The sequence below is a fragment of the Leptidea sinapis genome, chromosome 46 (genome assembly GCF_905404315.1).
Source record: "Leptidea sinapis chromosome 46, ilLepSina1.1, whole genome shotgun sequence".
In the NCBI taxonomy this organism is placed as follows: domain Eukaryota; kingdom Metazoa; phylum Arthropoda; class Insecta; order Lepidoptera; family Pieridae; genus Leptidea; species Leptidea sinapis.
Genome location: NC_066310.1, coordinates 6,138,716 through 6,152,663, shown reverse-complemented (window position 1 = coordinate 6,152,663; position 13,948 = coordinate 6,138,716). Strand labels below are relative to the sequence as shown.

General features: G+C 33.8%; 1 protein-coding gene across 1 annotated transcript in view; it reads left to right on the top strand.

Annotated features, from left to right (window-relative positions):
* Positions 1–13,948, top strand: part of LOC126977822 (sodium channel protein 60E) — a 246,528-nt gene that overhangs the window by 213,931 nt on the left and 18,649 nt on the right. The window contains exon 8 of the mRNA XM_050826433.1: positions 2,025–2,236. Coding sequence (XP_050682390.1) covers positions 2,025–2,236 — 212 coding nt within the window. The remainder of the gene's footprint in view (positions 1–2,024; positions 2,237–13,948) is intronic.

Below are 13,948 nucleotides of genomic sequence, written 5' to 3'. Positions count from 1 at the left end.
GAAACACTTGAGACCGTTCACTTCAGACCGTTCTCGACTTGTTATAGATTTAGCCCCGGTTTCACCAATAACACTTCAAACTGAGTTCATTAAACACGTTTAACGTCAACGAGTTCAAATGCCAGTCTTGATCTCGATTAAACACAAAGCGATTTCACCAATAACTTTTGAGAGTTTTGACGTTGATTGAGTTTACATGTCTTAAACAGTAGAATGTATCAAATACCTGTCAAAACTGTCATCGATAAGTATGATCAAAATCGAAATAGTTAAATTTTAATGTTTCTATTACGATAACCAGCCTAGCGAAATTCTCTAAGAAGAAAGCGATTCACTCGATTGTATGAAACGTGCAGTCATTGATATATTGACAGATGACGGCTATAGTCTTGTAAAAAACGGAGATACCCGAAATCCACTACGTTATAAGCAACTGTTCGCTTTCAAACCTAGCCGGACTTCTTCGCCAATCGCCTTATTGTAATTACTACTTTTAAATTTTTACTTAGGCAGTCCCGCCTCTTAATACGTACTATTTACATCCTCTTTGACGATAATGACAGTGACAGCTCTTGGACGCGATCAGATATGTTTAACGTTCAAAACATTACTGTGCTGTTGTTTAAACATAGAGATTGTTTACAAAATTCCAGCATATATGACTTCTCATCTTCGTGCCTTCTCTAAAAAAGAGGTTGAAAACCGTTTTGGATTTTATCACCTTAGTGTGGAGCTACCTACTCTTGGTCTCCGTTCTCTTTTGATCTTTCCCTTATTGTGATTAGTAGCAGCTGGTACTTAGCATGACGCATGATACGGTCAAGTATTGGAGCTTCCTTTTATTAACTTTCTTGAGCAATTCAATTTTTATTTTATTTTCCTTATCAACTGTAGAGTCGTGTCGTTGCGGATCCTATTTCTCCATGAAATTATCAAAGTTCTCTGATCAATAAGCACAATATATTATCGATTCGTGCAAATGATTCATTTATTATAGTTTTATGGAAATCACAGAAAATCAATAAAAAACAAAAATAAAAACTTCACGTTAACATTACTCAGGATGGGTTAATTTTAGCAAATTATAAAAACTCTTTATTGTATTAAAATTAGTCTGTCCACGGAATTGTTGGACGAGAAGATTAATGGGAATGACTATTGCGTTTCTCTTCATATACCTTTTAGATTGAAGGGTAGAGTAATTTAAAAATAAAAGCATTTTCATTCGCGAGACTCAAAGCCGTAGAGGATTCTGAAAACAATTATGTAAAACCTCTGTTATCTTGTCATAAAACACAATCTCTATATTTTTATTACAATCTGATTTATGTGGTTGTGTTTGGTCCAAACTAAATCATCAGACGCCATTTAATGCTTATTTGCCGCTATTCAAATAGGCAAGCTTTTAGACTGATATAGATAAAAAAAGGATAATTATTTATAGGGTTTCGCGCATAGACTATTTTAGGATCTATTATCATTTTGTTAGATTTCTTTTGTTCATGTAGTTTAATGCATTCAAAGTATTCACGCGAGTCATCTAGTGTAAAATTATACAACAAATTAACTGGAACTTTTTTAAAAGCTCTAAATTACTCTTGGGAGTAGATGAGATGTATTGAATATCGAAACACTGAATCAATATAATAAAAATAATAATAATAATAATAATAGCCTTTAATAACAATCTTTAGATAATTTTAGATTTATATTTAGTTTGCAGTAGACATCGGCACAGATTGTTTTACTTTCGCATAGGCCTCCCCCAGGCTCTTATATTAATCAATAGAATTAAGTTAAATTAAATATTGTTATCTCAACAGCATTTTTATTTTGTTTTTATGAGATAAGAGAACGAAGTATTTCTCTTTTAGAATACCAGAGGAATCACAGGAGCATTGCCAGTCTAATTGTTTGTTACGAAGTCCAGTTTTAGTGTATTGTTTTGGGCAATTTTAAAGATCTGGTTTTGAAAATGAAAATAGCTAACGAAAACATTAATAATTCTTTATTCTTTCATCAAGGAAAGAAAGAAAGATCTGAACGAACACCGTGACGACTCTACGTTCAGTTTCGATCCATCGTCGTTAGCGGTTCGTACTCTGGCCAAAGATAAGAAGAAACGGATTGATGCTCGAAAAGGTCTCCTACTGGCGTCGTATTCCAGAAAAAGGACCAGGAGACGTAAGAGAGGCAAGACAATCCATCAAGTCACTACCACGCCAGCCCCAGAAAGGTAAGAAAATTTAGGATATAACATTTATTTAATAATCGGTACCTATATAATAGTTCCAGTTTGAATTATCTCAATATGATAACAAAATTATAACACTACATAATATGTATCTAGTGAATTATATATAATACTAGCTGATCCAGAAAACATTGTATTGCCATATAAAGAAAAAAAAAATGGGGGTGTAAAAAGTAGATGCAACCGATTCTCAGACCTACCAAATTTATCGTAATACAATTATTGTAAGTATTGATCCATTGCCATCTTGCAACCCTATAGCGGAATTGTGGATGGAACAAAAATAGGGGTTGATCGTAGAGGGTTGAAAATTTAAGGTTGTAATGTATTATTTAAAGATGTATCATAAAAAATAAAACAAAAAAATTACGTTCAAAAAAAAGTTTTTGGGGTGGACCTTAACATTTAGGGGGATGAAAAATAGATGTTGTCCGATTCTCCACCCTAGCCGATATGCACGCTAAGATATAATAACTAAAATACACACACACACACACACACACTCTCGTCTTGTTCCCGTCGAGGTAGGCAGAGACAATAGAATGCCACTTGCTTCTATCCTTACAAACGTCACGCGCTTCCTCTACATTCATTAGTCTTTTCATACATGCTCGCCGGTTTCGGGTGCTTCGGACCTTTTCTCAAAACGTCCCCAATTTGTACGACGAATGTTCTAAGTAAATAACTAAAATATATTACATATATTTATATAACATAAATTCATTTTACATATTCAGAATAACTTTTCACATCTCGACGTCTACTGTTCGCTTATTTGCATGAAATCAGCATTGGGTTCAAACTTCAATACGTTTTGATCCTCTTTGGTCGATTTCGGTAGTCCAGTGCGAATTAATTATTTGTTATATAGATCCTAGACAACGATATATTTAATAAGATAAACATACTGCCAGTATTTTAGGTACACTTCTCCGTAATGATTGGTTTTAATTTAATGTAATAATATACACACCACAAGTCCACAAGTACATTGTGTAAAAAGCACAATATTATTATTGCAAGTTTATTAATACTTTTCAATGTTGTGTAAAAGATACAATAATATGATTGTAACTTTATCAATGCTTATCCATGTTTTTTTTATTGAAAATAAGGGACAAGACGAGCAAGACGTTCAGCTGATAGTAATTGATACGCCCTGCCGATGCTTTGCCGCTCAGGATTCTTGAAAAATCCAAAAAATCTGAGTGGCACTACAATTACGCCTTATCACCTTGAGACAGAACATGTTAAGTCTCATTTGCCCAGTTATTTCACTAGCTACGGCGCACTTCAGACTGAAACACTGCTTACACTTTACTGCTTCATGGCAGAAATAGGCGCCGTAATGTTTTGTCAAAGATACAATAATATAATTGCAAGTTTATCAATCTTTTCAATGTTGTGTAAAAGACAATAATATTATTGTAAGTTTATCAATGCTCTTAATACAAAATCATTGACGTAAATAACAAAATATCTTTAAGAACTCATATTTTGTTGATCTTATGTATAAAGCTTTCAAGAGCCTTACGTCCTTATCAAGTCTCACGAAGTTTCCTCGACGACCGCAAAAAGCTAAGCTCTTTGGATTAACCGCGTGAACGAAACAAAGCAGTGTTCTTAGAGGAAACAACATCGCGATGAAATGGAATTTATAACAAGTTCAAAGATTTTGACCTTTATTAAGCCAACAACTTATATAAGTTGGTTTATAGATATAACGGCTGGATCGTGGTTATCCACTTGTTTAGAATAAGGTTTATTGCCTAAATACTATTACACAAATAAAATTTGAAAACAAAATTTTATGAACGATACGGGACTCTAACCCACGACTTCTGGCATTCCGTGCCAGTGCTCTGCCAATTGAGCTAACTGTTCGAGTGACGTATCTTCATAAAATCTTGTATGATTTGTTCAACTCTCAGGTTGTGGCTTTATCTACAGGATCTACTTTACAGTTGATAAGCTGCTCAACCCCAATATTTGCATATTAGGAAATTGACTTGAGATGTAGCTCTTGTAAATCTAAGCAATTTGTTATGTTTTTAAAGTGATAACCCTCACTTCTAGGATTAATACACAAATAAAATTTGATTCAAATTTTATTATGCTTATTGTCGAAATACTATTAACTAAATAAAGATGCCGTTCCAAACATTTATATATACTTTAAAACTAAGTAACAAAACAAGATAAAAAGAAAGTAATTTTCTGTAATTTCTCAGCTCATTTCAAACTTCTGTGGTACTGTTTTCTTTTGGCCATCGCGTTGGCAGAGGATGCTCGGCCAATATAAAGAGAGCTCTTTATTTAAAAACTATTCAGGTCAAATTCAAATAAACTTTATTCAAACTTAAACTAACCGCTTTTGAATCGTTATTATAGATATTTACTTTTAATTATTGAATCTACCATATTTTCAGAAAGAGTAGAGCTCGTGAGAAGAACATACAAGAAACTCAACCGTCCTTCTTTTAAATATCAATGAGTGTATAACAATAGCTGTAATAATATAGTCACATCACAAAATAGTTTGTAAGGTGCTGCATCTAATATATGAATAATGTTCAATGTTAAAAAGTGTTTTAAAAATCATATATTTCATCGAAAGTTATAAATCATAATGATTTTTATCCTATATTGGATGCATCAACCTTTGGAGTTTGCATTCAAATTCAAATATATTTCATCAAAATAGGATTTAAAATCACTTATTGAACGTCAAATACTACCACCCACTGAAAAGAGACTGCCTCAGACCTGAGAAGAATGGGCGCAAGAAACTCAGCGGGCTTTTTTTTTAATATAAAATATAGTTGACAATGTGATATCGTCCAATAAACATTTATAATTAAAGAGCCTGAGGGTGGTCTCTTTATTCCCAGTCCGTGGTGTCATTAAGAAAATCGTTTATGCTATAGTAACCTTTCCCACCCAAACGTTACCCAAACATTTTTTTTGTACATTTACTGGGATCATATTGTAGAAGCATATACATCGCCCAACAAAAGACTTACTAACTCGACCCAACCGAGTAGTAGGCATAACAAGTTTATGTTTGTTCCTCGTGTTAATATTATGAATGTTCCAGTTTCTAGAAAATTCCTCAATGTGCTTATGAACATACAGAACATTGTCATAAATGTATTGAGAAGCAACAGTCAAAATGTTTTTTTCTTTAAATTTTTCTCTTAATGATTCTTTAAGACCTAGGTTATAAATCGCGCGAATAGCCCTCTTCTGCAGCACAAAGATGGTATTAATATCGGCCGCACTGCCCCATAACAATATACCATAGGACATAATACTATGAAAATAACTAAAGTATACTAGTCGCACCGTATCTATGTCAGTTAACCGTCTAATTTTCTTAACCACATATGCTGCCGAACAGCCTATTCGCCAATCCTTCAATATGGGGGCCCCATTGCAATTTGGAATCAAGAGTAATGCCGAGAAATACAGCAGATTCCACTGGTCTTACCACCTCTCCATTTAATAAAATATTCGCATCTACATTTTTGACATTTGGCGCGGTAAATTTAATGTATTTGGTCTTATGACTATTTAGCCATGTTCAATTATGCAGTGTTTGTGTAAAGATACTTAGCGAACATTATTTTTATTTATTTTTTATTGGGGTTGACAACAGCTTAATACAAAATAATCACTTATAATTAAATACAAAAACATAGCCAATTATAGTCTACCACAGTTTACCTAATAGAAGGAACAGCAGTGTTAACAAAAATAAAGAAATAAATGAACAATGAGTAACACACGATCAGAGAAATTAAAAAAAAAGTATTTAAAAGTGCCTGCGTTGGTTGCGTAATGGATTATATGTATAAGTCTGAAAAATGAATATAAATAAGAGAAAAACATGATAGATACACAGATTTACAGATTTAATAGTACAATACATACATTTAACAGTTTAATCTAAATAAATAAAGATATTTGTTACAAATGAGATTTCGCTACAATACTTTTTATAGTGTGGTTCACCAAAAATTAACATTCGTCAACAATGTCTTAAATCAAAACTTCACACCTCAGGACACAGGTGCTAGTAAGACTGTATACATTTGTGTTGATGTACCTCGCTCAAGTAATACCCCGGTAATTGCATATGAAGCCGAGACAGACCCAGATGTGTCGCGCGCTCAATTATTAATGTATGCTTTGGGAAATCTCAATTAGCTGAACGTAATTAATAGTTTCAACATCCCTCCAGCTGTTTAAGTTTTGGTTAAAGTTGAGAACTAATATTATTAACAGAGCAATATTGATAGAAGATGAAATGACTAAATGAATGATTTAATAAACATGACGTTTTTGCTTGCTTGCTAAAAAAACCGCTGAGTTTCTTGCACCGGTTCATCTTAGGTCTGAGGCATACTTTTCGAATGTCTGGTAGTTTTAGACGTTCAATATTAGTGTTAAGTCCTATTTTGAATAAAAATATTTGAATTTGTGAAGGGTCACAAAAATTTAGGCAATGTCAGGTTTAGATAGGCCACTGAGCATAAAATATTTGTACGGTGTGTAACAGAATACACACGCTGTTAGTAGGACAAGTAAATTACAAAATAAAGAGTGAATATAACCGATTTTATATATGTAAATTAATAAAACGCTTGAAAACAATAAAGAGCTATTAAATACTGGCTTGTTCTAAATATAACATAAGTTTAATAGAACTTATTAAAATAAAATAACCACAATAGCCAAGCATCCGAAAATTCTAAGAAAATGCGTCTTCAAATACCCGCAAGATGTTTCTTTGCGCATCTAAACTTGTTAACTTTAAAGCAAAAGGGTTTCTAAACTTTACTTTAAGTTGAATAAATAGTGTTGTAGAAGTAAAGTTTGTTCTTTACGAGTCGTATGTCAAATAATACATTTCGCAGTGTTTATTTGTGAATTCACGAAAGATTTCAAATTCAGATAGAATTGTTTCACCGGTTTCTGTGTATTTCGATTATTAGCTGATTATTGCAGGTTCTTAATTTGTTTACCTCAAAGTAGACGTAAACGTCTATGTTATATAACTGATGTGTTTTTAATTTTAGGTTTAAAGATATTTGATGAGGCGTGTAAATAGCCAACACCTTAAAAATTGTTCTTAAGAACAAATGAAGCACCAAAAAATTGTATTAATAAATTAGTATGGTAATGGCGAAAAACACCAATATTATAGAATTATACCACAATAATATAAGCCCACATGGTGCTGAGATCCCACTCAGACAGGGAGATGGGAGTGGCTGCCGGCCGGCGAACCTTAGATCCTATTAAATCCACTAGTGAAGTGGTTGAATCACCAAAAATTAACACTGCACTATAGGGTCCCACTGAAGCACAGATGCAGGTGTACTTATTACACGGGATTCCTTAAGTTTTCATCAAATAGGAATTTTTAAAAGCGGAGCGGCTCGTATTCAATGTATTTAGGACGGCGGTCAGTGAGCAAGAAAGGTCTCGACTCCCATCTACTGGCAATGTTGCGAGACAATCCTCAATAAAGCCTCGAGTCGTTATACGTCTATGAGCATTGTGTGGATTCATACTGGCGCGAGGATTCAAAATAGAAATTGAATTATTTGAACAATTAGATTTTATATTTTATTCAAATGAACTAATATTTATGAAAATTATTATTTCTAAATTCTGATTAAAAATATTAATATTCAAAAAGGCGTTGACGCTTCACTAATATTTATTTTCTCATTTAAAACATTAACATTTACACGAGAACATAATATTCGCCGTTCTTTTAATGTCACAGTTCATACATATCTTCTTATTTAGTTTATTCTTCTTCACATAATTTATAATTATACACTTTTACAGGTTACGGTCGTACTACAAACTATTTCAGATATGTTTATAAAAAGTTTGAAATAATGTAGTCTGATTACCTACATGTAAATGTTTTAAACGACTTAATCTTTCTGACAGATGAAAGTAGACTAATAAAAAGTTGTGCGCCTTCGTATATAAATCTACGCTTGCCATAATTTGTTCTAGTCATAATTAGATGTAGTTCCTGAATAACGTTTCAAGCCACAAAGATCACATTTTAAGGAATTCGTGTTTAAAGTTTAATAAATGTTAGAGTATTCCATACATGTGGGTTAGGCTACTAAGTCAGGATGTCATTTAAAAAGTGACAGTAAGGCTGCCATTTTTTGTCAGTTAATATGAATCACGTGACTAGTTTTGTGTTCTTAACTCAATTTCGAATTTATTGTAGTTTGGAACGATTTTGTAGAATCACGTCCAATTATTACTATTATTATTTTTAAAGCCCTCAGCATTTCAATATCAATCTGCCTTCAGCTTGAATGCAGGTCTTTAATCAGTGGCGAATCCATGCATTTACGCACTGTTTCCATGGAAAAATTTAGGTGCATAGATCAGGCCATGTCTTCTAAAACTGATCATAATTTGTAGACCAAAAGATTCAAATCTGATCGAGAGGATGGCTAGTCATTAGCTGTTATTATGTTGGAACGTAAACTTCCAGCCAAGCTTTGGTAGTTTGTACCTTGTGAAAAGGAAAAGAAAAGCATATTACTAATAAGTTTCACAAAACGATCTAATACAGTCTCTTGATAAACTTTGGCTGAAGTATTGACTTCTTGCATTGTTTGCGGCTGCGATGTGTGCCGGGTCGTCTCGAAGCGATGACTGGTTCATGCGTCTACTTGTGAACGGGTGCTACTTGTGGTGGCTGGTTGACCTGTTATAGTTAATAAATCATTGTATTTGTTAGATGCAATTACTAATTTTGACAGTGATCACGACTATTATGTTCACGAAGCATCCTTAGAAAATTATTTCAAGCTCTAGAGGTTGATGTGGATGCATATATACGATAATTTAAATATTTACAGTTAAATCTTTAGTACTTTTGATGAAATAGTTTTTATTATTTAAACACGACTCATATATTCGCTGCAGCTCCTTACAAACTAATTTGTTAAGTATATTACAGCCATTGTAAAATACTCTATTTGATTGAAAAGAGTCGCCGTTGAGTTTCTTATATGTTTTTCTCACGAGCTCAACTATTAACGAACATATGGTATATTCAGTCATATTTGTAGCGACGACTCAAATCGCTTAGTTTAAGCATAATTGAATAAAGTTTATTTGACTTTGACCTTTTCCCTAAAATGAAGCTTTGTGACCCCCTGATAAGACACCCCCTACTAATCCATGAATGACCACGTTTTCTGATCACTTGTGAAACATCTTTGGAGTTACGACCATATTCTTTGTCATTTTGCTTGATGTAGTGCTCTTGAATATTGTGATAATTTTTTCATCAATTAATTTCTGTACTTTTCGACTGCTTTTGGAGACAGCAATCTTTTTGATCAACTCACTCTCTTTAAGTATAGGGACTGATTTAGGGCATGTCCTATGTATCGACGATAAGCACCGAGCTTCAGATCTTTGATGTTTTTACAGCCTTTTTAGTTCTATCAATTCGCAGCCGCCCCAATCGATATTGGTATCTGTATGTAGTTTTCTTTATCACCATAGTCCATTAATATTATTAAACATTAACTACGAAAAAATATCTGTCCGTTGAACTATGTGCGCTGCCTACTGCCACTTCATTTTCTCAATCATTTGAGATATGGCGGTGATTTAGTTCCCGTACATAAACATTCTCCATAAACATATATTCAGTTGCAATTGATTACATATTAATTCCATACGAAAATTTCAATTCAATGCTATAATAGACATTTTTGTTGAAAATAAACTAGAATTTCCAGTGGAAACAGAAGCTGAGATAGCTTTAGATTTAAGATATTGGAGCGAGCGGTTGCTGTGGTTAATATATTGAAATACTAAGTCTACAATGACCTATATCGTCTCACAACTTAACAATTCTTTTGAATAACGTAATACTTTTGTTTTCAACATTTTCTGGGATCTTGTTGTAAAAGCATATACATTGCCCCAAAAAAGACTTACTAACTCGACTTAGCCGAATAATATGCCTATTATGATGCCTCATCAGTTTATGTCTGTTCCTGGTGTTAACATTATGAATATATCTTATGAAGAGTCATCACTTATGATGAATAGAGAAATAATGACATGATTGTAAACAGAACCAGTTACCAGTGGGAGGCTCCTTTGCACCGGAAGCCGGCTAGATTATGGGTACCACAACGGGGCCTATTTCTGGGGTGAAGTAGTAATGCGTAAGCATTACTGTGTTTCGGCCTGAAAGGCGCCGTTGCTAATGAAATTACTGGGCAAATGTCTCAAAGATACGAGCGCAATCAGAATATTTGGGATTTTCAAGAATCCTGAGCGGCACTACATTGTATGGGCAGGGCGTACCAATTACCATCAGCTGAACGTCCTGCTCGTCTCGTCGCTTATTGTCATAATGAAAAAACTTCGGATTCCAGATTAGTTTTCCAGATTAATTACATACTTCCAGATTAGTAACATACTTTTAAAAGACGAGAGATACTCCAGTCACAAAATTTTCAAAGACTTTCAAGTTTCACCAAGTGATAACATTTATTATTTGGATATATTGTCATAATCTACCATAAAAACAAACACAATTCGAATATTTTGATTTACCACGACCCACAAAGGCTATCAACTTTTTGTCCGAGCACGATGAATTGTGGAATGTAAATTTACTGTTAATAGGAAGGGTTACTGGGGTTGCTTTCATTATGTAGTTTGGATCGCTTATATTCCTGTAAATATATATTTTGGTTTACGTAATGGTTTACTTGTGGGTTGTGTAATACACACGCAATAATCTGATTTTTTTTCTAAGTGAAAAGCGTCACAATTGTAAAGAGAATAACCATTTAAAAAACAATCGAATTTATATTTTCTCTTTTTTGCATAATTAATACATTATTTTAATTAAAGCATTTGGGGAGGTAGAAAGTCTTATAAAAACATTGTATTTTGATGTAGGTACTTTTATACACATAAAATAAAGAATACCTACTCTTTACATTTCCACGAGCAAGCATAAGTTTCATATTTTCATTTATTTTCAACCGTAGTTATCTTACCTTCTTCAATGAAATGCTTTTACTATTTTGTAGTTTTATTTCTGACACAGCGTGTAGGGGTATTTCAAGAACCGAAAAATTCACATTAGTTGCTGCAGGGAACGTGAAAATTTTACTCGCGAAATATTTAAATGTGTATCAAAAACTGTACTGAAATATCGTCATGAGGCTGGGACGTCGACTCGGCCTTGTGTTTTCCGTGTACATATCGATATTCAGTAGCAAATATTAGTATTACTTAGTAAGTGTTTTCCCCTGCTATCTTAAATATCTTTTAGTATAAGAGTGCAGTACAGCCTTCATTCTTTTACGTTCCCGACGCTGCTTCACTCTATCATATGGTGTTTTATGGTTATCACTAGACTGCATTTGAGAAGTTCTTCCCAACCGTGTAAAACTTGTAATCCCGGTACGATTCAATTATATAAATCATCGTGTACACTCTCCACACAAAATAATCACCTCACAACACTGTATTCAAAAACCTTTTTGTATTAGGTTTTATTTCGCCCAGACAAAAGGGCTAACGATGGGAGCGAGGTGGTTAATGCTCATGCATACCAACGCAGCCGGCTGCTTTGGTTATGTGGGACTCACCTGTAAGTGTCTACCATTAAATACCACCTGTAGGCCGATTTACGTATATTCTAACGATCCAAAAATCGTTGTAGTTCAGAAGTCGTCCTATTGAAACTTGGTCCAAAATTGGTATTCACGTACTGATTCGATAGGACGACAACTCAATAGGACTGAAGCTCAGCGACTAATCGACGACTTGCGATAGGACATTGCCAGTCTAATTCTACTATTCCTTTATTTTCTACCTTATTCTTTTAAATATGTTTATTATGATATCAGAGTCTTTTGCTCAGTTACTAGTGTTCAACCTAACAATATTTGAAGCCGTAGAGTAGTAAAAAGGTACGGTATAATTATTTTTATACAGAAATTAATAGGCTGAAAATGAAAAGTCGTTCCTAAATGGTTGTAATAAAAAAAACCGCTGTAGGTACATCAAAGTCAAACTGGATTTTCGCCCAAGTGTAGGTGACTCTCGTCTCGTTTTGTTCGATTAAACAAAATGAGCTTGAAGAAGATTGTAACCGTGCGTCAGCTTGAATTACTTACTGAGCTATTTTAATTTTTTCATTAAAGCTGTAATTAGTACCTACGATATTTAATAAATAATTAAGTAGGTATTTAATTAGTCCAATAACATAGGTAAAGGTAAACAAATACCTTCTCTTTATTTTATCTCTTCCATCCTGAGTAAAAGGAAAATAAATATTTTTTATGAATAACTCAACATCATTGAGTGCTTTAGTCACCAGCTGTCGCACTGCTCTAGTCACTGTAGGTAGAGATACCTACTGAGTTGAAATTACTCTGACCAACAATGGTTTGGTAAGATCCTGTAGCATAAAATGCTACTGCTATACCTACCTATAATGTAAAAAAGCACATGATGTTATAATTTATTTAATTAAAGTCTTAAATATAGTAAATATCTAGTCAGATAAGTAGGTACTTACTAAGATCTTTCTTGGTAACTACCAACCTGAATAGGAAACTAAGTATAGTATTACGCTCATGGATTTAGAGGAACGAGGTCTTCAATAAGACCAAGGACTAAATCCTTGGTAAAGCGAAATGTTTTCACGAACTCCGTATCAGTCATTTCGAAAGCAAAATATTTGTTAATTCTCATATTATTTCGGCGTCAACGTTCTCTTCGCCTGTTTTCCCTTTCGGAAAGATCCAAAAGTAGCCAAGACAAGCTGATATTCATGTTTATGAAAAACCTTACAACAGCCAACATCTGTAAATTACTAACTTTAATGCAGCGACTTCTCAGACGTTCGATTTGACATTAAATCGTTGGTAACCGATTGTAAAAAGATAGCAGAATACCACTGACACAACGATTGAAGTCCGTCTAGCTGACGTGAATACGCTTTAGCGATTTTTGGATAGGATCGTTTCTCGAACGTGCGATTTAAATCACGTGAATACGAATCGGAGGTGAACGACAGATGTCGCTGCGATTTCGCTCATGAAAATTACGTGAATCGGGCCGCTGAAGGGTGAAGTTGAATTTGTGCAAGTGCCCTCTAAGGCTTCATCGGCGGCGACCTGTTTTTGGGGAGACAGAAGCGCAATACAAAATCCTTATATGAACCGAGCACCACTAGTAGATCACGAGTTCCAATGTCCTAGTGGCGCCATCTAGTTTATGAAAAGTAAATCAATGTAATAATGTTAAGCAAAGTAACTAAGAATGAAACATAAATTTCTACTTTTTTAAACATGTCACAATAAACCCATCTGCAAAAAAATTCAGAGCGCTTCGGAAAATACAAAGTTGAAATGAAAAATGAAACAAATAGTTTAAATTAATCACTTTTAACTGTTCATGCGAAAAATAGTCGAAAGATTTAAGTAGCATTCAAATATTTAACGAATATAATATTGTATTACTTTAAAATTATTTATAAAACCTCTCACGTTCCGTGCGAGTGCGCTTCCACTGAGCCAACCGTTCGAGTGACATATCGTTGACAAATCTAGTATATGTCTTATACAACTCTCATAAATACTGTTTTTAAATTTT